General features: G+C 43.7%; 1 protein-coding gene across 2 annotated transcripts in view; it reads right to left on the bottom strand.

The window, feature by feature from the left end:
• Positions 1 to 23,776, bottom strand: part of elp1 (elongator acetyltransferase complex subunit 1) — a 79,313-nt gene that overhangs the window by 21,109 nt on the left and 34,428 nt on the right. For both annotated transcript variants that reach the window (XM_080188396.1, XM_080188395.1), the window contains exons 16-30: positions 22,294 to 22,403; positions 20,839 to 20,892; positions 20,617 to 20,722; positions 19,446 to 19,561; positions 18,557 to 18,630; positions 16,924 to 17,002; positions 16,007 to 16,086; positions 13,962 to 14,090; positions 13,046 to 13,131; positions 11,056 to 11,204; positions 9,954 to 10,077; positions 6,156 to 6,253; positions 3,802 to 4,003; positions 2,813 to 2,874; positions 1,756 to 1,818 (exon numbers count right to left, since the gene is read on the bottom strand). In XM_080188396.1, the coding sequence (XP_080044522.1) occupies positions 1,756 to 1,818; positions 2,813 to 2,874; positions 3,802 to 4,003; positions 6,156 to 6,253; positions 9,954 to 10,077; positions 11,056 to 11,204; positions 13,046 to 13,131; positions 13,962 to 14,090; positions 16,007 to 16,086; positions 16,924 to 17,002; positions 18,557 to 18,630; positions 19,446 to 19,561; positions 20,617 to 20,722; positions 20,839 to 20,892; positions 22,294 to 22,403 (1,532 nt within the window). The remainder of the gene's footprint in view (positions 1 to 1,755; positions 1,819 to 2,812; positions 2,875 to 3,801; positions 4,004 to 6,155; positions 6,254 to 9,953; positions 10,078 to 11,055; positions 11,205 to 13,045; positions 13,132 to 13,961; positions 14,091 to 16,006; positions 16,087 to 16,923; positions 17,003 to 18,556; positions 18,631 to 19,445; positions 19,562 to 20,616; positions 20,723 to 20,838; positions 20,893 to 22,293; positions 22,404 to 23,776) is intronic.

Raw genomic sequence — 23,776 nt, 5'->3', positions numbered from 1 at the left:
TGCGCAAGTGCGGCGACCAAAACTGCACACAGTACTCCTGCTGCGGCCTCACCAGTACCCTGTACAGTTTCAGCAAGATCCCCCTGCTTTTATATTCTATCCCCCTCGCTATAAAGGCTAGCATTCCATTTGCCTTCTTGATCACCTGCTGTACCTGCAGACTGGTACATTCTCCCAGTCTCTGCCTGGGTATCCTCTGGGTGCCCCAGTTTCCTCCCACAGTCCAGGTTAGGTGGATTGGTCATGCTAAACTGTCCCTTAGTGTCCAAAGATGTGTAGGTTAGGGGGATTAGCGGGGTAAATACATGGAGTTAAAGGGATAAGGCCTGGGTGTGATTGTTATTGGAGAGTTGGTGCAGGCTCAATGGGCCAAATGACCACCTTCTGCACTGCAGGGATTCTATAAAGGGATAAGACACAGGGAGGAAATCAATGCACTGTCATCCCAAAGACAGAACATCAGCTCTGGAGGCGTGCCTTGTATAACAGCCTGGTCAGACTACTTCTTGATGTTGCAGTGCATGTGAGATCACAGCCTTGACCTGTATCCTATCGCCCTTACAGTAATTCCTTAACAGATTAAAATTAAAGGATTGCCAAATGTCACAACAAGCAGGATATGGCCAAGATAGACCATCTTTTAATCAGGCTGCTGTGAGGTGCATTAGAGATTATTAAAACGTGGCACATACACTTTGATGTAGATTAATCCTGTAATTTGCAATGTGACAAAAGCAAACATTCACACTGTAATTAAGGGTTTACTTTTTGAGTGCATCAATGTACATGTTGACAAATGAATGGTAGCGACCAACAGATGTGCAGTTGTGTGTTCATAGAATCATAGAATCCGACAGTGCAGAAGGAGGCCTTTCAATCCATCGAGCCTGCACTGACCACAATCCCACCCAGGCTCCATAACCCCATGCACTTACCCTAGTTAGTATCCTGGGACTAAGGGGCAATTTAGCATGGCCAATCCACCTAACGTGCACATCTTTGGACTGCGGAAATAAATCAGAGGAAACCATTCTCGACAGATCCTGGGCACTAGTCGGGGGACATCCAAGTCAGTCCATCACAGGGCACACCCACTCACACCGACGCACACAATCGGAGGGTAATTTAGCATGGCAGGTTCACCCAACTACATGCACATTTTTGGTCAATTTACCATGGCCAAATCAACCTAACCCGCAGAGTATGGGAGGAAACCCACTGCGACAAGTGGAGAATGTGCAAACTCCACACAGACAGTGACATAAGCTGGGAATCAAACCTGGCGCTGAGAGGCAGCAGTGCTAACTACTGTGCCATCATGCTGCCCCGACTGTTCTGTGGGTAGAGATTTCAACGTGTTCAGAAAATATTCCAAAGATTACATTCAATGGAGAATAATAGTATTTGCAAATTGTTTCATTTGAACGCTGAAACCATCATGGGTAAACCTGCTGTCCCGAACTGCAATTCCAACTATAAAACACATGCAATGCTAACTAACAGAGCCGTCAGGATGTCAAAGCTCAAGATTTTGGAAGATTCTGGAAGGGATATATCTCAGCATGGTGGCGAAGCACATAATTGGAGTACAGGCTAAAAAATGTTCAGGCTTGTATGAACTGGTTAAAATTATGTAAGTCACATTTTTTACCTTGGTAAGGTAAAACTGAGAAAAGAAGCGTGAAAATGTTAATTAAAGATGTATGAACCCCCATTAATCAACCACTCTAAACAACATGTTATTAAAATCATTACCAGTCTCAGTGACTCTTCCCAGGCTGCACCTTCCAAAAGTGACGTAATGGCTTCCTCATAGTCCTGTGGTGAGAGATGTTAAATTCTTTTAAAGATTTTTAAAGAATCCACTGCAACAAGCGTGCACAGCAGTGAATAAAGTTTATTTATTTATTAGCCACAAGTAGGCTTACTGCAATGAAGTTACTGTGAAAATACCCTAGTCACCACACTCCGGCGCCTGTTCGGGTACATTGAGGGAACATTCAGCATGGCCAATGCACCTAACCAGCACATCTTTCAGACTGTGGGAGGAAACTGGTGCACCGGAGAAGACCCACACAGACGCGGAGAGAACGTGCAGGCCCCCACAGACAGCGACCCAAGCCGGGACTCGAACCTGGGTCCCTGACGCTGTGAGGCAGCAGTGCTAATCACTGTGCCACCCTTACCTTACTGACTTTTAGCCAAGAATGGTAGTCAGTTAGTTAAACTCTGCAATAGGATTATTTCCCAAATGCATAACACATTCAATTAAGAATTACTTCTTTGTTCAGGATTAAAGCATACTTTTCTAAAACAGTCATGTGAGCTGATAAAGGGACAGTTGCCTTTATGATATGGATTTCTTTTCTTAGAGAAGGCACACCGCACACAATCCAAAGTTGAGCCAGCTCAGCACCATATCCCAGGGAAACTAACTGATGACCGAGATCCGGTCAAAACCATGTATGAAAATTAGCCTAAAATTACTGAATGCACTCAATGCAAGGTCTGAGGAGAGAGCCAGATGGAAGTGGATAGAATCAAATTGTTTATGAGGAGGCCATTCGGCCTTTCATGCTTTTGCCAGCTCTTCGATCATGTTATCCACTTAATCCCACACCCTTGCCCTTTCTCAACATTCTTGCAAATTCTTTCCCTTCACGTGTTTAACCAATATTATTCTGACACTGACACACAACTGCATGCACACATAGGAGATTTAATATTTAAGGTGTCCACATTAGTTTGCCGGTGACTTTTGAAATTGAGACCACCTCTTTGCATTTGCCAAAGAGGTTGAAAGTAACTTTACCTTTGCATACTGCTCTAGGACTAAGGCTGCTTCAGAATATCGCCGCTGCTCCATTAACTTCCCTGGAGAACAACACAGACATCTTACTTCATCTAGTTAGTGGCATTTCAATTAAAAAAAAATTAGAACATAGAACATTACAGCGCAGTACAGGCCCTTCGGCCCTCGATGTTGCGCCAACCAGTAGAACCAATCTAATAACCCTTTAACCTAAACTATTCCAATGTTATCCATATGCCTATCCACTGACCATTTGAACACCATTAAAGTTGGCGAGTCCACAACTGCTGCAGGCAGGGCATTCCACGACCCTACTACCCTTGAGCTCATTACGTTTGAGCTCATCAAGGGGAGAGATGTCATGTGTTTCACGCAATATTGACGCACGTTTTTCTAATCATTGCCGCAATCTCAGTTAAGTCAGTCTTGGGGTATAAGTTCCTCAATGTACCTTGGTGTAGTCTCAGAGCTACATCGGTGTAAAGTGTACATTCGCAACGCACCCACCTTGTAACGGGTGGGCATGAGCTCCTGGGCATTGAAGTGCACTGACACATCTACAGGAAAGTGACCAACACTTAAAAATCAGACCATACAGGGATAGTTCTTCACATAAAGCTAATCTGGAATGCTCTCCACATAAAGCTGCTAAGGCTGATGGCGGAGAGAAGGATGGGCTCAATTGAAGAAATTGAATTGTGATTGATAGGTTTCTCTTTGGAAAGGGTGTTAAGGATTATGGAATTGAGCTGGCTAAATGGAGTTAAGATACAGATCACCCTGGTCTAATTAAACGGTAAATAAGTTTGAAAGGTGGAATTGCTTCCTCCTGCTCCTATGGCACACTCCAAGCTCACTTCACATAAAATACGCAGAGGCAGAAAGGAAACTTCCATCCCATCTGTTCAACACAGGTTCCGGAGACAAAAGCCAGTATTCAGATCCATCGCACTCTTTAGGACAAGCTTCAGGGTCATAGCAGCCCTTACCTGCGATAGTCCGTGCCATGCTAACCACTTTGTCATCAGTGTAGTGGAGCTGAGCGATCATGCAGAAAGCCTGCTGCCAACTGTGGCAGAGCAGGAAAGCTCCCAGTGCCTTTTCACACTCCCCGCATCGTGCAAAGATCAGCCCCGCCTGCTCGTGGTGCTGCTTCTCGCTGAGATACTCGCCATACGCAACACTGATATCCTGCGATGAGAAGGGAAACAAAAGCAGTCTCACAGCTGACTCGCTGAATTAGTGACCCCCTCACCAAAATTTGAGGCACTTTCTCCATTTTCATTAATTAAGAATGACAGAGAGGCACAAAGAGAATTCAGCACAGAATCAGTTTATTATAAAGATTATTTATCTATTATTGTCACAATTCAGCTTACATTAATACCGCAATGAAGTTACTGTGAAAACTCCTTAGTTGCCACCTTCCTGCCACCTGTTCAGGAACATGAGGAAGAATTTAGCACGGTCAATGTACCTAACCAGCACATCTTTCAGACTGTGGGAGGAAACCCATGCAGATAGGGGCAGGATGTGCAAACTCCACACAGATAATGATCCAAGCTGGGAGTCGAACCCAGGTCCCTGATGCTGTGAGGCAGCAGTGCTAACCATTGTGCCACTGCGCTGCCACTGCTCTCCCTAAATGATCTGTGTTGGTATTTATGCTCAGCACAAATCTCCCATTCCATCTCCTTAATCTCAACCTTTGAGAATATCACTCTACCCACTATTCTTTCATGTGCTCTAGTTTTCTCTCAACAGCACCCAGGCTATTTACCTCACCCACTTGCTGTGGTAGGGAGTTCCACATTCTAATTATTCTCACAGTAAAGAAGTATATCCTTATTTCTCTTTTCGAATTGGAACACAAAAACTAGCAGGAGTAGACCATTCAGCTGCTCGAGCCTGCTACACCATTCAACAAGATCATGGCTGATCCTGTCTCGTTTTCCTGCCCATTCTCCATAACTCTTCAACCCATTACTAATTAAAAATGTTAATGTCCTCCTTAAATTTACTCAACGTCCCAGTGTCCACAGATTCACCACCCTTTGAGAGAAGTAGCTTCTCCTAATCTCTGTTTAAATCTGTCACCCCATATTCTAAAACTATGACCTCTCGTTCTAGATTGCTCCATAAGAAGAAACACCCTCTCTACGTTTACCCTGTCAATTCTCTTTAACATCTTACATTCCTCAGTTAGATCACCCTTCATTCTTCCGAACTCTTGAGAGACTAGGCCTAACCTGCTCAACTCTGGAATCAATTTATGAATCTCCTCTGAGTTGCTTCCAATGCAACTATATCCCTCCTCAAGTAAAGGGACAAAAATTGTGCACAATACTCCAGGTGCAGTTTCACTAATGCCTTGTATTGTTGCAACAACACTTTCTTACTTCTATATTCTATTCCTTTAGCAATGAATGCCAAAATTCTATTTGCTTTATCACCTGCTGTGCCTGCATACTAGCTTCCTACAATTCATGCACAAGGACACCCAGATCCCTCTGCACCAAAGCACACGGAGGCTTCTCTCCATTTGGATAATAACTTGTCTAGCTGTCTTTGCTTCACTGCCAGGCTCTGACCCGTCTTCCAACTAACCTGTGGCAGAATGTTACACAACAGATTGTATACTATACAAGTCTGGTGAAGGAGGTAGACTTTAAAAGAGATTTCTAAAGGCAGCGAGGGTGGTTGTGGTGGTGATAGGTATGGCTGCAAATGGCATGGTGGAGAAAAGTTGCAACACCCAAGAAACCAGAATTTAATAAATGTAGAAGGTTGGGGACAGAGATGTAGAACAGAGGAGGTTACAAAGGGAGGAAACCACGATGGGATTTAAACAGGAGGATGAGAATTTGAAAACTGAAATGTCGGGGGGCTGTGAGCCATTTTTGTAAGTCAGGAATATCAGGAGATGATGGATAAATCAGATCGGATACAGGCAGCAGATTTTGAACGTGGTGAAGTTTACAGAGAGTGCAGAATGCGTGGTCACCCTGTGGATAACTGGAATTATCACATCCAGAACGGAAAGACGTGGACGGAGGTTTCAGAGGCTGATGGGCTAAGATTGCAGGGGAGACAAGTGACATCACGGAGGTGGAGGTTGGTAGTCTACGTGATAGAGAGATGTGGAAGCTCAGCTCAGGATCAATCAAGTCACTTAGTTTATGAACACATTAATTCAGAATGGTCAGGAAAAAGGATGCAATTGTATCCAAGGACTGAAGGTGATGCGCCTCAATAAATTCTGATACTCTGGCCAAGGTTTTGTTTCTTCTGAACTTCTGTAAGGCTTGGTGATTGCTGACAAGACACAACATTTTCATCATACCTTGTATTCCAGGCTGCTTACTGGGAACAACTTCAAGGCATCACTGTACATCTGCTGGTCTTTTACCAAGTTAAGAAGCTCAGTGAAATGTTGAGGACCTGAAAGAAAGCAATATCAGTTTAGTGGGGGCAATACTGTGCTGTGTTTGTATATCAGACCGTGCAAAAGTGCTCGGAGGAGGACTTAAATGTTTCCAGCCCAATTCCTCACTCACAAGACATCAAGTAAAGATGTCAACTGTGTCTCCATCAGGATGTAAGGCAAAGAAAACCAGCGCAACTTCTAATTTTTACACAGTAGTCAAGAACAGTCCTGTGTGTTCCCTCTAACACCATTGTATGCAGCACATCAGACGCACCCATCTCAATCCCATTCATTAATCATCAAACCACATACTGGATACAGAATTTGGCAATAAATCCTCAATGTAGATGTTACAATGGCTAGTCCTATTTTGCAGACGCTGCTGTTGGGGTGCACTTACAGCATCCGAAGCCACACAGATGGCATGATGGGAAATAAGAAGCATTGTGCGTTAAAAACACTAACATACGAGCAAGTGATTTTCCAGGCTACGAACCGACTGCAGCAGTCCTTGGACAGTTACGAACTGCTTTTGTCTTAGTCTCACTCTGTCTTCTCAGATACTACCTCAGCCCTTCAAAACTGTCACCAAAAAAGAACCAGCCTTTACCACCCTGTCCTTACAAACCACCAGTCTGACCTCATTTGGACGAGGCTTGTAAAATCCTGCCCGAGGCCAACGGAGACTTCTGTGAGCCGCGCTCACCCTGATTCCAGTGTGGCTGTAAAATTCCGATTTCTATCTCCAACCTCCCTTCCAATTCCAAAGTCTCCGAGTGTGTTTTCACTTCCCAAACCCATATCCATGTTTGAAAGCCTCCAGTCAGGTTTCTGTCACGGCCCTTATCAAAGTTAGAAATGACATATTATGTGACTGTGAGCATGGTAGACTATTCTTCCCTGTCTCTCTTGACCTGTCAGCAATCACTGCTAACAGTACCATCTTCCAATTCCTCTCTTCTGATGTGCAGCTGGCTGGGACTTTCCTCATTCTGTTCCACGCTTATGGGTGTAGTTGGAGAATTTACTATCTTTGTCCCAACTCATTCACTGCTGAAACTCTCATCCGTTCCTTTGTTACCTCCTGACCTGACCAGTCCTGGTCAGCCCCTCCATGAACTCCGATCCCTCCAAATATCTGCTGCCTAACTTGTACCCAGTCCCACTACCCTGAGCTGATGACCAACAAAGCTCCACATTTAAAATCCTGCCCGTATTTCCAAATCCCTCCATGGTTTCACCCGCCCGTATCCCTGAAATCTCTTCCAGCCTTACCACCCTCCAAGTGTTCCTCTAATTCTGGTTTCTTGCACATCCTCACTGTAATTGCTCAACTAACATTGGCCATTGCTTTTAGCAGCCTTGAGCCATAAGCTCTGGATTTCCCTCCCTAGAACTCTCCACCTCTCTTCATCTTTTAACACTCGTTAAAACCTACCTCTTTTGACTCTCCCTTAATACTTCCACTGCGGGAGGGAATATTTCCATTATTGGGGGAGGCGGTGGTGTCATTCTAAACATAATCTAGAGACTCAGGGTCATGCCCTGGGGACCAGGTTTGAATCCCCCTGTAGCAGATGGTGAAATTGGAATTCAATAAAAGTCTGGAATTAGAAGCCTAATGATAGGTTGTCGCACGGTAGGTTGTTGCATAAGGTTAAATCTCACGGGATCCAGAGTGAGGTATCTAAATGGATACAAAATTGGCTTCTTGACAGTGGTTGTAAAGAATTGTTTTTCAAACTGAAGTCCTGTGACCAGCGATGTGCCTCAGAGATCAGTGCTGGATCCACCGTTATTTATATTAATGATTTGGATGAGAATATAGAAGGCATGGTGAGTAAGTTTGCAGATGACACTAAGCTTGGTGGCACAGTGAACAGTGAAGAAAGTTATCTCCAACTGCAACAGGATCTTGATCAACTGGGCCAGTGGGCTGATGAATGGCAGATGGAGTTTAATTTAGACAAATGCGAGATGATATATTTTGGTAGACTGAACCAGGGCAGGACTCACTCAGTTAATGGTAGGGTGTTGGGGAGAGTTAGAGAACAAAGAGATCTAGGGGTACATGTTCATAGCTCCTTGAAAATGGAGTCACAGATGGACAGAGTGGTGAAGTAGGCATTCAGCATGCTTGGTTTCATCAGTCAGAACACTGAATACAGGAGTTGGAATGTCTTGTTGAAGTTGTACAAGACATTGGTAAGGCCACACTTGGAATACTGTGTGCAATTCTGGTCATCCTATTATAGAAAGGATATTATTAAACTAGAAAGAGTGCAGAAAAGATTTATTAGGATGCTACCGGGAGTTGATGGTCTGAGTTATAAGGAGAGGCAGGATAGTCTGGGACTTTTTCCTCTGGAGCGTAGGAGGCTGAGGGGTGATCTTATAGAGGTCTATAAAATAATGTGGGGCACAGATCAGCTAGATAGTCAATATCTTTTCCCAAAGGTAGGGGAGTCTAAAACTAGAGGGCATTGGTTTAAGGTGAGAGGAGAGAGATACAAAAGTGTCCAGAGGGGTAAGTGTCTGGAACAAGCTGCCAGAGGTAGTAGTGAAGGCAGGTACAATTTTGTCTTTTAAAAAGCATTTAGATAGTTACATGGGTACAATGGATATAGAGGGATATGGGCCAAATGCGGGCAATTGGGATTAGTTTAAGGATTAAAAAAAAAAGGGTGGCATGGACAAGTTGGGCCGAAGGGCCTGTTTCCATGCTGTAAACCTCTATGACTCTGTGACCATAAAACCATTGTTGGTTGTTGTAAAAACCCACTGGTTCACATATGGCCTTTAGGGGAGGAAATCTGCCATCCTTACCTGGCCAACATGTGTGGGTTGGTTCAAAGCTGTGCGGGTTAGATTGATTGGCTATGCTAAATTGACCCTGGTGTCAGCGGGATTAGCAGGGTAAATGCGTGGGGTTATGGGAATAGGGCCCATGTGGGATTGTGGTCGGTACAGCCTCGATGGGCCAAATGGCCTACTTTTGTACTGTAGTGATTCTATGATCTTATGTGACTCCAGACCCACAGCAATGTGGTTGACTCTTAAAATGCTCTCCAAAATGGCCTAAATAAGATGCGCAGTTCAAGGGCAATTAGAGATGGGCAATAAATGGATGGCTGGCCCAACGCCGGCATACCCACATCCAGTCAGTGACTCCCAGAACCCATGAATAAATTCTTTTAAAGTGTCCTGGTGTCAAATTAGGTCTGATTGTGGCTCTGTGAAGGACCTTGGGGCATTTTCGCACATCAAAAGGTGTTATACAAAAACAACTGTTACATTGAAGTTACCCATTATTGCAGAAAATACAAGCTATGTTTACTAGTCAGAGTATTGGAAACTTGCAGCAGATTGAATTATGTGTAATTCATCAAATGAGTTATATAATTCTAACGAAAACAGGTTTCAATTTATCAAGACCGATCTCATTTAGTTCAGGCCCATGTAAATTCCACATGTAGAAGCAGATCCAACAGGATTTCATTGCAACACCAAATATGGCCAGACATCAAAAGTAGTTTACCAAGCTAATGCTCCCTCTCTCTGCTACACGTGTACAAACATGTACACAGGATGTTACAGTGGGTGACAAATTCCTTGGAATTAAGTCAGCACCCCCATCCTGGAACACCTATTTCTCAATCGAGCTGCTGAGGGCTGAAATTCCAATTGCATTTGATGTTCTGAAGTTGCACTCACCACATTTACTGAGATGGCTGAGAGCTTTCTTATATCGCTTCAAATATTTATCGATGGTGTATCGCTGGTAGTTGGTTTCCATTTTCTTCAGATTGTTGAGGAATGGCAGATATTCTTTAGGATCCTGGAACAAGAGAATAACATTCAAGAGCACATCAGCCTAAACATATCAAGGTCAGCTTCAAAGCTTCACTTTATGTGATATCAATGGGAACAAGGGAACAGGAGTAGACTATTTAGCCTTTCAAACATTAGTGTGGACCTTATTCAAACAGTCTTCTGCCTTTCTAATGTAACATTTTGATTGATTTTGCTGCCTTGCCTCTTTTTGTTTACTGTTGCCCTACAGAGCTTAGGCAACAAGACAACCTTGAATCAGAAACTCTTGCAACATTTAGGGTGGCACAACAGTTAACAAAGCTGCCTCACAGCTCCAGGATCCAGGTTCAATTCCAGCCTCAGGTCATTGTCCGAACATTCTCCCCGTGTCTGCGTGGGTTTCCTTCGGGTGCTCCAGTTTCCTCCCACAGTCCAAAGATATGCAGATAAAAGCAAAATACTGCGGATGCTAGAATCTGAAATAAAAACAGAAAATCTCAGCAAGTCTGACAGCATTTGTGGGGAGAGAATAGAGCCAACCTTTCAAATCTAGGTGACCCTTCGTCAGAAAGGTTGGCTCTATTCTCTCCCCACAGATGCTGTCAGAGCTGTTGAGATTTTCCAGCATTCTCTGTTTTTGTGCCAAAGATGTGCAGGTTAGGTTGATTGGCCATGCTAAATTGACCCTAGTGTCAGGAAGATGAGTAGGGTAAATATGTGGGGTTACAGGGATAGAACCTGGGTGGGATTGTGGTTGGTGCAGACTCAATGGGCCAAATGGCCTCCTTCTGAACAGCAGGGATTCTATGATTTAAGAAGTCCATGGCTACGGGCCAAGTTTTGGAAAATGGGATTAGTTTGGTCAGATCTTTGTTAACTGGTATGGATGCGATGGACTGAATGGTCTCTTTCTGTGCTGCAAACATCTACAGGTTTATGAATGAACAAAACCTGCCTTAACCAATATCAGGTTTTTGGAAATAAAGCAAGGAAGTATACCAACCTTTTGAGATTTCTCTGCCACCATCATCACAAGATCAAAGTCGTACGTGCCCACTGCGTAGTCGTACAGTTCATTCACATCCACCAGGAACAGAAGATATTTCAGGGCCTCCTCGGCACTGACTGCCTCAGGGTCAGACGGAGGATCCACTGCAATGTGCAATAATGACTGATAGTAAGAAATGAGACAGAGTGGCACTCTTATTTTAATTTACATGCAAATACTCTATGGCTCTTAAGAGATTGTATGTTGAATCAGATAATATTACAGCACAGAAGGAGATCATTTGACTCATCATGCTTGCACTGGCCAGATTTGTTACAAGAGGTAGAGAAGGGCCAATTTTTAAGCCCCCTTTAAAAATGATTCTAGTCACCCTACTCTAGGAGTAACAATGCCACCAACATACAATGGTCACTGATGAACCCAATAAGTAATTCAGAAGAAACTGCTTAACCCAAAATGTGGAATTCTTCTACCACATGTAGTTCTGGTGAATAGTATGGATGTTTTTAAGTGGAAGCTGGATAGGCATGAGGGGGATTTGGGATGGCACGGTGGCACAGTGGTTAGCACTGCTGCCTCAGAGCGCCAGGGATCCGAGTTCAATTCTGGCCTTGGGTGTGTGTGGCGCTTGCATGTTTTCTCCGTGTCTGCGTGGGTTTCCTCCAGGTGCTGCGGTTTCCTCCCACACTCCAAAGATTAGGCTGGCCGGCCATGGTAAATTGCCCCTTAGTGTCCCAAGATTAAGGGTGATTAGCAAGGAAGTGCATAGGGTTATGGGGATAGGGCAGGTGGTGGGCCTAGGTAAGATGTTCTGGCGGAGAGTAGGTGCAGACTTGATGGGCTGAATGGCCTCCTTCTGCACTGTAGGGATTCTATGGTTCAATGAAAGAGAATGATATGCTGATAGACTTGGACGAAATAGGATGTTCATGAGAAGCATAAACACCAGCATGGGCCAGTTGGATCAAATGGCCTGTTCCTGCACTGTAAGCTCTACGTCATTCCATGAAGGAGCTAATATATATATATACTTGTGCTGATGTTAACCTATTAACAACTCAGGGTTATATTCGATATGTTCTACTGAAACTGCCAAAGCTTGCTTAGTTATTTGGGAGAAAATGATGTTTTTTAGCAGTATCAGTATTAGAGGTTAAAGCATCACACCTCTAGAGGAAGCAAGCAGAGCAGATTTCTAATTATTTCTGGAGGTAACACAGCCATTTTACAGAGATAGATAGACAACTGATTCACTGAAAATCATGACAGCTGGTACTGAATCGTGATGGCGATGCAAGTAAAACAAGTAATCATAATTTCATGATTTAATTAAGGCTATCAATACAATTTTAAAAATATATAAAACAAAAGGATTGCATGATAATGAACATTTCAATACAATGAAATTGCAGGTCTCCCTTGATTTGAAGAACATAAATGAAACTTTTGGGGCGGCATGGTGGTACAGTGGTTAGCATTGCTGCCCCACAGCACCAGGGGCCTGGGTTCAATCCTGGCCTCAGGTGACTGTGGAGCCTACACGTTCTCCCCGTGTCTGCATGGATTCCCTCCGGGTTTCTTCCAAAGATGTGCAGGTTAGGTGGATTAGCCATGCTAAATTGTCCCTTAGTGTCCAGAGATGTGTAAGTTAGATGGATTAGTGGGGTTACAGGGATAGGGTCTGGGTAAGATGCTCTATTGGACAGTCAGTGCAAAATGGCCCCCTTCTGCACAGCAGGGATTCTATGACTCTTTGAAAGGTCTACTGCATTCTGCATTTATGTTAAAGTCCATATGTTGGAAGGGGAACTATAGTTAGGAACATAACAACAGGAGGTGGCTATTCTGTGGGATCTGCATCTGAAACCCTTTTGTTATTCATTCCAATAAACAGGCCTTTTCAGGCAGAATGCCAACTCTCAGAATTGCATCAGGAAAAGACTAGGATACAATTGTGTTTTTGTCACTACTACCCAAATGTTACCTCTTAGTTCATGGACTTTCTGAAGAGCAGTTTCCAGTTCTGGAGGATGTTTTCTTACATGACAAGTCAGAATTGGCAAACTGTATCTGTGCGAGACAATATGTAAGAGAAAGGCATTTTGCAAGGAATAATATATAGTTTGGAGTTCATACGTATATTTTTAAATTGGAAATGCTTACAAAGGAATGGTCGTTCTAAAACATTGTAATTTTCCTTCAAAAGAAAGACAAGAATAATAAATCAAACCAAATCAAGAATGTTGGTTTGTGCCACGAAGGTTTGAGAGTTGGTACATCATTGTCCACAAGTTACTGATTGCTTGAATGAGCTTGTCAGCTCACTGAGGGTCCATGGGCAAAAGGCATTAGAAATAAAATAACGTACTGTTGATCCTTTTAGATATCTCATTGGGTAGGTGTAATCAAAGGATTTATCCCATTTTTGGCAAATCAACCATTATCACCAATGTCAGCAGTGACTCAGTGCGACGCACTCTTGCACAGTCTCTAGGTTGGGGGTTCAAGCCCTGGTCCAGAGACTTGAGGACAAAATCAAGGCTGACACCCTTAGTGCAAATGCTGAGGGAGTGCTGCACTGTCAACGTTGCTGTCTTTTGGATAAGATGTTAAACCGAGGTCCTCTCTGCCCTCTCAGGTCAAAGTAAAAGATCCCATGCCAGAGAAGAGCAGGAGTGTCCTCAATGAGGTCCTCAGCTAAACATTTATCCCTCACCCAGCAGTAACAAATAACTGATTGTCCGGTTATCTCATTGCTAATTGTGGGAGCTCGCAATAAGCAAATTGGTTGTGGCATTTCCTACAACAGTGACTACTTGTAAAAAGAAACGTAATTGGTTGTAAAGAGTTTTGGCCATCATGGACCATGCAAGGGACAAAATAGTACAAATTTTTTTTACTTGTGAGGGTTGATTCTCTCCATTGTAGTTCGCAGTGCGTCACAGACCAAGTTCACTTTAATTCCGATCTCAGGTGCTGGGGATGTGCTGGGGAGATATGGGTACATTGTTTTTGTGACATCTTCCTCCCTGGAAAAGAAGAGGTATATGCAGAACAAAATTCTGTCATTGGCTTTATCTTTGATTCCGATTTTAAGAAATTGATTTTCCCTGAATAACCTTCTGAAGTACAGAGTGCCTAAAAGATGTGCTGAACGTACTAAGCGAACTTGATTGCCTCGTGTTATCAGGATTTGCCTGGAAGCTCTGCTCACACCTCAGGATGAAGTGTGCCTTCTACCGAGGAGGAAACGCAATCCTCATCCACCACTTAAACATCCATCCCAACCCTCCCTATCAGCTCCCATCCCTCCAACCGACGCACAAAAGTTGCAGCATGTACCATCTACAAGCTGTACTGTGGCAACTCACCAAGGCTCCACTGACAGCACAGAAACATAGAAGATAGGAACAAGAAGAGGCCATTTGGCCCTTCGAGCCTGCTCCACCATTCATTATGATCATGGCTGATCATCCGACTCAATAGCCTGATCCTGCTTTCTCCCCATAACCTTTGATCCCATTCGCCCAAGTGCTACACCCAGCTACCTCTTGGATACATTCAATGTTTTGGCATTAACTACTTCCTGTGGTAATGAATTTCACAGACTCACCACTCCCTGGGTGAAGCAATGTCTCCTCATCTCCATCCTAAATGGTTTGCCCAGAATCCTCAGACTGTGCTCCTTGGCTCTGGACTCCCCCACCATTGGGAACACCCTCCCTGTATCTACCCTGTCTAGTCCTGTTAGAATTTTATAAGTCTCTATGAGATCCCCCTCTCATTCGTTTGAATTCCAGCAAAAACAATAGTTCTCATTCTAGCACATTCCAAACCTGCAAGATCTTCCACCTCGGAAGAGAAGGGCAGCAGACACATGGGAACACCAAGATTCCCTGCAAGCCACACACCATCCTGATTTGGAAACATATCGGCTGTACCTTCACTGTTGCTGAGTCAAAATGCTGGAATGCCCTCCCAAACCTGGTTGTTCATACACCACACAGACTGCAGTGGCCATGAACGTGGCTCATCACCACCTTCTCAAGGTCAGTTAGGGATGGGCGATAAAAGCACTGGCTTAACCAACAACACACACATCCTAAGGAAGGATTAAGAACCTAAGAACATAAGAAATAGGAGCAGGAGTAGGCCATCTAGCCCTTCGAGCCTGCCCCGCCATTCAATAAGATCATGGCTGATCTGTCGTGGCTCAGTTCCACTTTCCCGCCCTCTCCCCATAACCCTTAATCCCCTCTCTTATCAAAAACCCATCAACCCGCGTCTTAAAAATATTTAGCGAGGCAGCCTCCACCACTTCAACGGGCAGAGAATTCCAGAGATTCACCACCCTTTGAGTGAAGAAGTTCCCCAGTAAAATGCTGACTCCTGGGGTATGTGGTCAACATCAACCTGCACTTGGAACACTGTTGATTCAGTTCACCACAATCCTGATGAAGCCATGATGGAGTATGGCACTGTCAAAGGCATGAACTGAAACAAAAACCTTTAAGATAATGATAAATGTTCCTCCTCAGCAATGGTTCACTGGCTAACAGTTTTGCGTCCAAGTCAAAAAATCAAAAACATAAATATAAAAACCTTTGTTGATACTCCCAATGTAGTGCTAAGGTACCACCTTTCAATTGACTCCCCACTTGTTCTCTCAAATGGGCAGAAAAGGTCCCGCGCCATTACTTAGAAGAGGAACAAGTTTCCTGGCCAATACTTAGCCCTCAAATAACATTATTAAAAAGCAGATTCTCTGGTCATTATCAAATTGCTGTCTATGGGATCTTGCTGTGTGCAAATTGACTGCTGCATTTCTTTCATTACCACAGTGACCGCAATTTCAAAATTACCGCAAAGCTCTTTAGGATGTTCTTTTGTAGTCAACAGTGGTACACGGATTAAAGTTCTTTGTTTTTCTTTTAATGACACTTACTTCAATTCAGTCAGGAACAAATTGATGTAATTTATAGAATTGATCTGCTTCACGAAGTTCTCTAAATTTGCCAAAAATACCTGAAGACAAACAGATATATTGGCAAATATTATTCACATGACAACTAAAAGCAACTCTGAACAAAGTCTCAGTCAACATATGTCACTTGGATGATTCCATTTATATCATTGGAACAGTACCTGTTCTGGATCAATTAAACATTTTCCTCTGCTAGAACCTACTTTATATTTAATTGGATTCTCTTTTCACATTCTGAAAATGCTTTATTCTGATTAAATCTGCAAAATAGAATCATACAATCCCTACAGTGCAGAAGGAGATCATTCGGTCCATCAAATCTGTACTGACCACAATCCTACCCAAGCCTTATTCCTGTAACCCCATGTATTTACCCTGCTAATTCCCCTCGACACTAAGGGTCAATTTAGCATGGCCAATCCACCGAACCCGCACATTTTTGGACTGTAGGAGGAAACCAGAGCACCCACAGGAATCGCATGCAACCATGGGGAAGAAATGCAAACTCTACATAGACAGTGACCCGAGACCAGAATTGAACCCGGGTCCCTGGCAGCAGTGCTAACCACTGTGCTGCCATGCCACCCTTTTCTTCAGGCAGTCATTGCTCGAACACTGATGACAGCCACTTTAACTACAAAAAGACACTGCTTCACTGTGCTTGAGAGACTTTTATTCACCTCACAAGTGCATGACTATGCACAGATATTGGCCACATTTGCCTTCTATGGGAAAGTGAAGGAGCAAGGGAATCAAAAACACATCATCTATTAGTCAGTCTATGTGTTGGAGGAATCAATCTCCTCGCCTTAGCGCAAGACACACATTTTGATAAACTGGATAAAAAATGTTTAAAAGGATTTGATAAAGTTACTCACCTTCGGGTTGTGATCATGGATGAGATTGAGATTTATTCTCAGCTTTCTCATACACTCAAAAGCTTCCTTGTACTTAAGCCTAAAAAGATAAAATTAACAGATTGGATCTACAGCCATTATCTCTCACTGCACTAGTTGCTTTACTGAAACTTACAACGTTTTCCCCTGTCTTTATTAAAACAATGAAATCTACAGAACTGGACATTTACAAAACCTAGCCACTTATTAAAACTCTACGAAAGGATATTTGCAGAGAAGTGGCCACATATTGAGACCCCAAATAACATACGTGATGGGAAATACACAACAGGCACTCTGAATTCATAGATACTCGGAAATTGCAAACTTCAATGCATCAAGTCCTTTTAGAGCTTAAAACTGGACAAAGCCTGTGGCTTTAAAGCTGCAACATCTGGAACTTTCACTGGATCACAGGCACTTGATCTTGCAGCTTGTTCCCCCTCTGCTTCCTTTTTCTCACACTGTCAGCGCAGGCAGGCCAACACAACACAGCAGTGGGTTTAATAAAAGGAACAGTTCCTCAGCAATGGTGAGCTCATAACCCAAATGCACAGCAGCAGAGAACACCCTCCAACTCTGGGAAAGAACACTCAGTAAGAAGTCTGACAACACCAGGTTTAAGTCCAACCGATTTATTTGATAGTAAACTCGCGAGTCCACATCTCCACATAATGAACACTCAAACAGTCCTGATCCAGGGCAGAGTAGCTTTTCTGCTCTACGGGTACTGGTTAAAAAACATTCCCCCATTCTACATGCATTGACCATCTTGAACCAAAAGAAAACAGTTCGTGTCAGTCCCTGGAGTGTCCATGATGGATGGGTTTCTCTCTACTAGCTTTTCCTTCTCCAGGTCTCTCTGTGCCAGACATCATTCCTGGGAAATTAATCCAGATCGCTTCTCAACTGACATCAACTGGTGTGAGCAGAGCTCAGTTACTCTTTCTGCTAGTTAGTGCCTCCTTATAGTGGCCTCATAGTAGAAAATGGTTGTAAATCCTAAAATCGTAACTCATTTTACAGCTTCTCCCATTCTCACACTAATGTTCCCGTTGGATTAGACCTTCAACATTGAAACATATCCTATTTATCTGTTGCTCTAAAGACTGAATCTTAACACAGGAGGCCATTTGGCCCATCATGTCTGTGCTGGCTCTTTGGAAGAGCCGATGAATTCGTCTCCCACCCCCTACACTTTCCCTACACCCTTCAACTATTCCCTTCCCGTGTACTTATCCAGTTGCCTTTTGAACATTACTGTTTGGCGTATTTCACTAACCTTTAACGCAGCACATTGGCAGTCCAGATCACAACAACCGGAGAGTAAGTGCAATTCTCATGTCCCTTCAGTTTGTCTGTCACTCATCATATATTTGTGTCCTCTGGCTGCCGACCCATTTGCCACTAGCTCTGTGTTCACTCTATCAAAACCCTCTATCAAAGTCATTTTGAATAACTCTGTTACATCTCCCTATAACCCTCTCTGCTCTAAGGAGGACAATTGTAGCTTTGCAGGAGGGTACGTAAACCACAACAGAGTCGACCATTGTAGTATGTGGAAAACTGCCTACAACTACAGCTCTGATTTTAATAGGGTTAGTGATCTACAGACCTGTCCAGATATCTTCGCACCTGAGCCAGTACCAATGCACGGTGGTGAATGACTTCCAGATTTCCACGTGGCATCTGCACAAAGAACAGAAAGCTGACGATTCATTCCAAATATAAACTCCAGCCCTTATTTTGGTCTGATGCTTCCCGCCCCCGATTTCCATCACTCTGCCAATGGTGGCCAGACTTCAGCTGCTAAGACCTGACCATTCGGCCCCTCGAGCCTGTCCTGCTATTCAGTTCCATCGCAGCAGATCTATACCTTAACTGCATTGATCAGCCTTGATTCCGTAACCCTTAATACCTTCACCTGACACAAATCTAGCAATCACAGTCTTGAAATGTTTCATTTGACCCTTCCTCTATGTGAACATCTAGAAACTAAAACTTAAATCTGCTGTGAAGTTGTAGGTATTGGATTCTGCCCACTTATGTGCAACATACATTTGACTCCAAACAAATCATCCCAAAATCACCAGATTGGGATGATTTGGGATACACTGAAAAGCATTGTTTTTTGCACACTATACAGACAAAGCTAACTGTTCATAGAGAAGGAAACAAGAGAGTGCAAAATGTAGTGTTACAGTTATAAGTAAAGCATCGTTGGAGAGTTTAAAAGAGTTAGAATTAAGTTTTAGAAGCATAGAACAAGAGTAAAAGATGGAATTAGAAGTACGCTGGACACAGTTTGCAAGAAGCCGCCTCGCTCCGGTGCCATCTTGGAATTTTTTTGGCATTTAGCTGAATCACAACTTCAAAAGGATGTTATTTCTTTCTATAAAGTAACGGTTGGCACTTTTGTTTTGTTCCCCCTTATTATAGCCTTTCTCCCAGCTCCTGCACTGTAGCTGAGGGAAGGGGCTCATCTCAGCAATGCCATTACTGACCTGAAGGAGGAGTTTGGTATCCTGGGATACAACTGTCACTATGCGAGATCCTCTCTCCACTCTACGAACTGTTTCATCGTTTGGCTGGGAACTGCTACTTGAAAGCTGTGATAAAGCTGTTTGTGGAGACAGCGAATTAAATCAATCCGAGGCGGTCAAAGTTTTGAAATGAAAAGTTACAGAAAACACAGGTAAAAACAGCAAAGACCTACAAAGTCCTGGTTAAACAAATGGTTATTTTAGTGATTTTGCATCAGATATAAAATCATAGAATCCCCACAGTGCAGAAGTAGGCCACTTGCCCATCGAGCCTGCATCTACAACAATCCCACCCAGGTCTTATCCCTGTAACTCCACATATTTACTCTGCTAATCCCCCCAACCCACACAATCTTTGGACACTAAGGCACAATTTAGCATGGCCAATCCATCTAACCCGCAAAGCTTTGAGTGTGGGAGGAACCCAGAGTAACCAGAGGAAGCCCATGCAGACACGGGGAGAATGTGCAGTCACCACACAGTCAGTGAGCCAAGGCCAGAATTGAACCTGGGTCCCTGGTGCTGAGGCAGCAGCGCAACACTATGCCATCCAAAATTGCTTAAACAGAATTTAAGCAGATACTTAAACTTGCATCAGAAAGGTGGCAAAAATGTTATTCTACGCAGGATAGTGGGTGGCAAAGAAATGTCCTCTTTTTATACAAACAAATCTCCAGGCAGTCTAATGATATGAATAATAATAATTTAGGATGGCACAGTGGTTAAAAAACCACCTCACAGGTGCCTCACAGCACCAAGAATCTGGGTTCAATTCCAGCCTCAGGTGCCTGTCAGTGTGGAGTTTGCACGTTCTCCCTGTGTCTGCGTGGGTTTCCTCCACGTGCTCCTGTTTCATTCCACAGTCCAAAGATGTGCAGGTTAGGTGGATTGGCCATGCTAAATTGTCCCTTTGTGTCCAAAGATGTGTAGGTTGGGGTGGGGATTAGCCATGGGAAATGTATGCATTTACGGGGTTAGTGTGGGTGGGGAGTGGGCCTTGGTAAGATACTCTGTCAGAGAGTCCGTGCAGACTCGGTGAGCTGAATGGCCTCCTTCTGCAGTGTAGGGATTCTATGATTGCTGATCTTTGAGTAGCTTAATCCAGTTTACTACTTGTGGTTTATACACTTACCTTTTAATGAAGTAGTCCTAAGGTTGAGACAGCGACAGGTGTGTGAATGGGTCGTGAATAGCAGGAACTCATCACATACTGCAAATGACGTGACGTTGGAGGCTATCTATTCAGAACATAAACACCCCCCGAGGTAATTTTAAAAATAGCATTCGCTGCTTTATGTTTACACAGAAAAAAAACAAACGCTTTAAAATGAAACTTAAAAAAAATGCAACTTACCTCTAAATCATTAATAAAGAAACGAGATCTTTCTGTCAGACCCAAGACCATTTCCTGGCGGGGAGGACAGAAAGGAAAGAGTAAACTCAATTTTAGATGCAGATACTTGAAGCAATTAAATAATTCATTCATCGCACCCATTTGCTGATGAAGTAAGAGACATTGGAAACACTTTAGGGATGCCCTCAGAGCATCCCCGATGAGGTCAAACATCTGGGAGTTCCTTGGTTTGTGACCGACCAAAGCGGGGAGGGGTGATTCAGGAAGGCACTGAACACACCGAGAGACTCCAGTGGGAAGATGCACAAACCTGCAAACAATCCATCTAGCCAACACTTCAAACACCACCTGTCCCACATGCAGCAGAGTCTGTAGATCGCGCTTCAGACTTACCAACCCTCTCGGAACCCATCGAACCAAAGTGGAAGCAAGTCACCCTCAATCCTGAGGGACTGCCTAAGAGAGGAGCAACGAGAGAACTGGCTGGACCATAACAACCGAAAAGGTCTAAGGTTTGATAACTGTCCCTGATCTTTGGCAGGAAAGGCCCTATTTTCACTTAACTTTCAATTAAGGAGTGGTAAATTGCCCAACGAACAGGTAGATGTTAGATGGAGATAAAAATCACAGAATCTCTATAGCGCAGGAGGAAGCCATTCGGCCTATCAAGTCTGCACCGACCACAATCCCACCCAGGCTCTATCCTCATAACCCCACATATTTATCCTAGCTATTCCCCCTGACACTAAGGGGAAATTTAGTATGGCCAATCTACCTAACCCACACATCTTTGGACTGTGGGAGGAAACCAGTGCACCCGAGATAATTTTTTTTATTCATCAGTGTCACAAGTAGGCTTACATTAACATTGCAATGAAGTTACTGTGAAAATCCCTAGTCGCCACAGTCTGGCACCTGTTCAGGTACACGGAGGGAGAATTTAGCATGCCCAATCCACCTAACCAGCACATCTGTGGACTGTGGGAGGAAACTGGAGCATCCAGAGGATACCCTCACAGACATGGGGAGAATGTGCAAACTCTATAAAGACAGTGACTCGGGGCTGGACCTGAACCTTGGTGCTGTGAGGCAGCAGTGCTAACCACTGTGTCACCCAGGTTCAGACATCCCTCCCTACTCTGTCAAACGTTCTACTGACTCTGTGTTCAGACATGCCCATTAAGAACAATCTCTACATAAGGATCCAGTTTGTACTGCTGTCCTTGGGATGGTGCCGTGGCAAGCAACTGATGCTTTCATCATATAAATGCAAAACACTGTGGATGCTGGAAACCTGAAATAAAAACAGAAAATGCAGGAAAAGCTCAGCAGGTCAGGCAGCTTCTGTGGAGAGAGAGGAACAGGGTTAACGCTGCGAGTCTGTGCGCCTCTTCTTCAGAGCTGTGCTTTCAGATGGTTAGAAAAAAACTGTCAGAGAAAGATAACCCAGCTCACCTCTCCATCAACAGTACAGACAGCTGTCTCAACACAAGGCTGAGGAAATTGTATCAAACATCCAGCAGCTGACTTCCATGGCTTCACACATGCCTCAGAGGAATCTGTGCCTGAAGGAGACATTGAAATTTTATTATGTACAACAGTGACTTCCAGTTACATGGCATCTTCAACCTTGTCCCCAGATATATCATTGCAGTTATCAAAATTTGGCACAGGGCCACGCAGAATCATGGAAACCCTACAGCACAGAAAGAGGCCATTTGGTCCATCGAGTCTGCACTGATCACAATCCCACCCAGGCCCTACCCCCATATCCCTACATATTTACCCGCTAATCCCTCTAACCTACGCATCTCAAGACTCTAAGGGGCAATTTTTAGCATGGCCAATCAACCTAACCCACACATCTTGGACTGTGGGAGGAAACCCACGCAGACGTGAGGAGAATGTGCCAACTCCACATAGACATGGGTGGATATTTACAGCAGGTGAGCAAAGGGTTGGTCAAAGAGGAAGATTTTAAAGGGCATCTTAAAGGGAGAGAGAGAAGAACGAGAGATCGTGAGCCAGAGAGGGTTTACTGACAGAATTCTAGACCTTAAGGCCCAGATAACTGAAGGCGATGATGCAAATGGTGGAGTGATGTAAGTCTATTGCTTAGAAAATAACCACATAAGAAGGGTGGCACGGGTGGATTGGCCATGCTAAGTTGCCCCTTAGTGTCAGAGGGACTAGCAGGGTAAATATGTAGGGTTATGGGAATAGGACCTGGGTGGGATTGTGGTCAGTGCAGACTCAATGGGCCGAATAGCCTCCTTTTGCACAGTAGGGATTCTATGATGCTCAGCGCAAATAACCAGGTCTTTAGCACCATTCCCTCTCTTTTCACAGCTGCATATCCTTAATTCTCTAAACTAGATTAAAAAGTATCAGGGTCTACTCATTCATCGGTGACTTAACAACAAAACAAAGTTAGCATCCTAACAACAGCATCACTGGGCATTATTATTCTAATTCAATGGTATCAAGAACAGTACTACAAATCAAACTCATCACTTTTAGGAAGTAGATTTAATTATTTCTCTAACACAGAAACTTAGAATTGAAGGTGATCACTGGGCAATAATGTGATGAAACCTGCTTCATTTAATCAGACAAAGTTGAATCTCAAAGCATTATCCAAATTAAACTTGATATGTAGATACGGGGGCATAATGAAATGCAACGGCCGCAAGATCAATTCAAAATGAAATTCTGGCGAGGAGTGGTGGAAGGGTGTTTTTCTGGCTGGAAGTCTTGACTTGTGGTATCCCGCAGGGATTTGCATTGGAACGTCTGCTATTTGTGATATATATATATAAATGACTTGGATGAAAACGTAGATGGATGGGTTAATAAGTTTGCAGGTGACACAAAGATAGGTGGAATTGTGGATTGTGTAGAAGGTTGTCAAATGATACAGCAGGATATTATAGATCAG

The sequence above is a fragment of the Carcharhinus amblyrhynchos genome, chromosome 5 (genome assembly GCF_965287045.1).
Source record: "Carcharhinus amblyrhynchos chromosome 5, sCarAmb.v2.hapA, whole genome shotgun sequence".
Taxonomy (NCBI): domain Eukaryota; kingdom Metazoa; phylum Chordata; class Chondrichthyes; order Carcharhiniformes; family Carcharhinidae; genus Carcharhinus; species Carcharhinus amblyrhynchos.
Note: the sequence above shows the minus strand (reverse complement) of the source record. Positions and strands in the feature narration are given on the sequence as shown.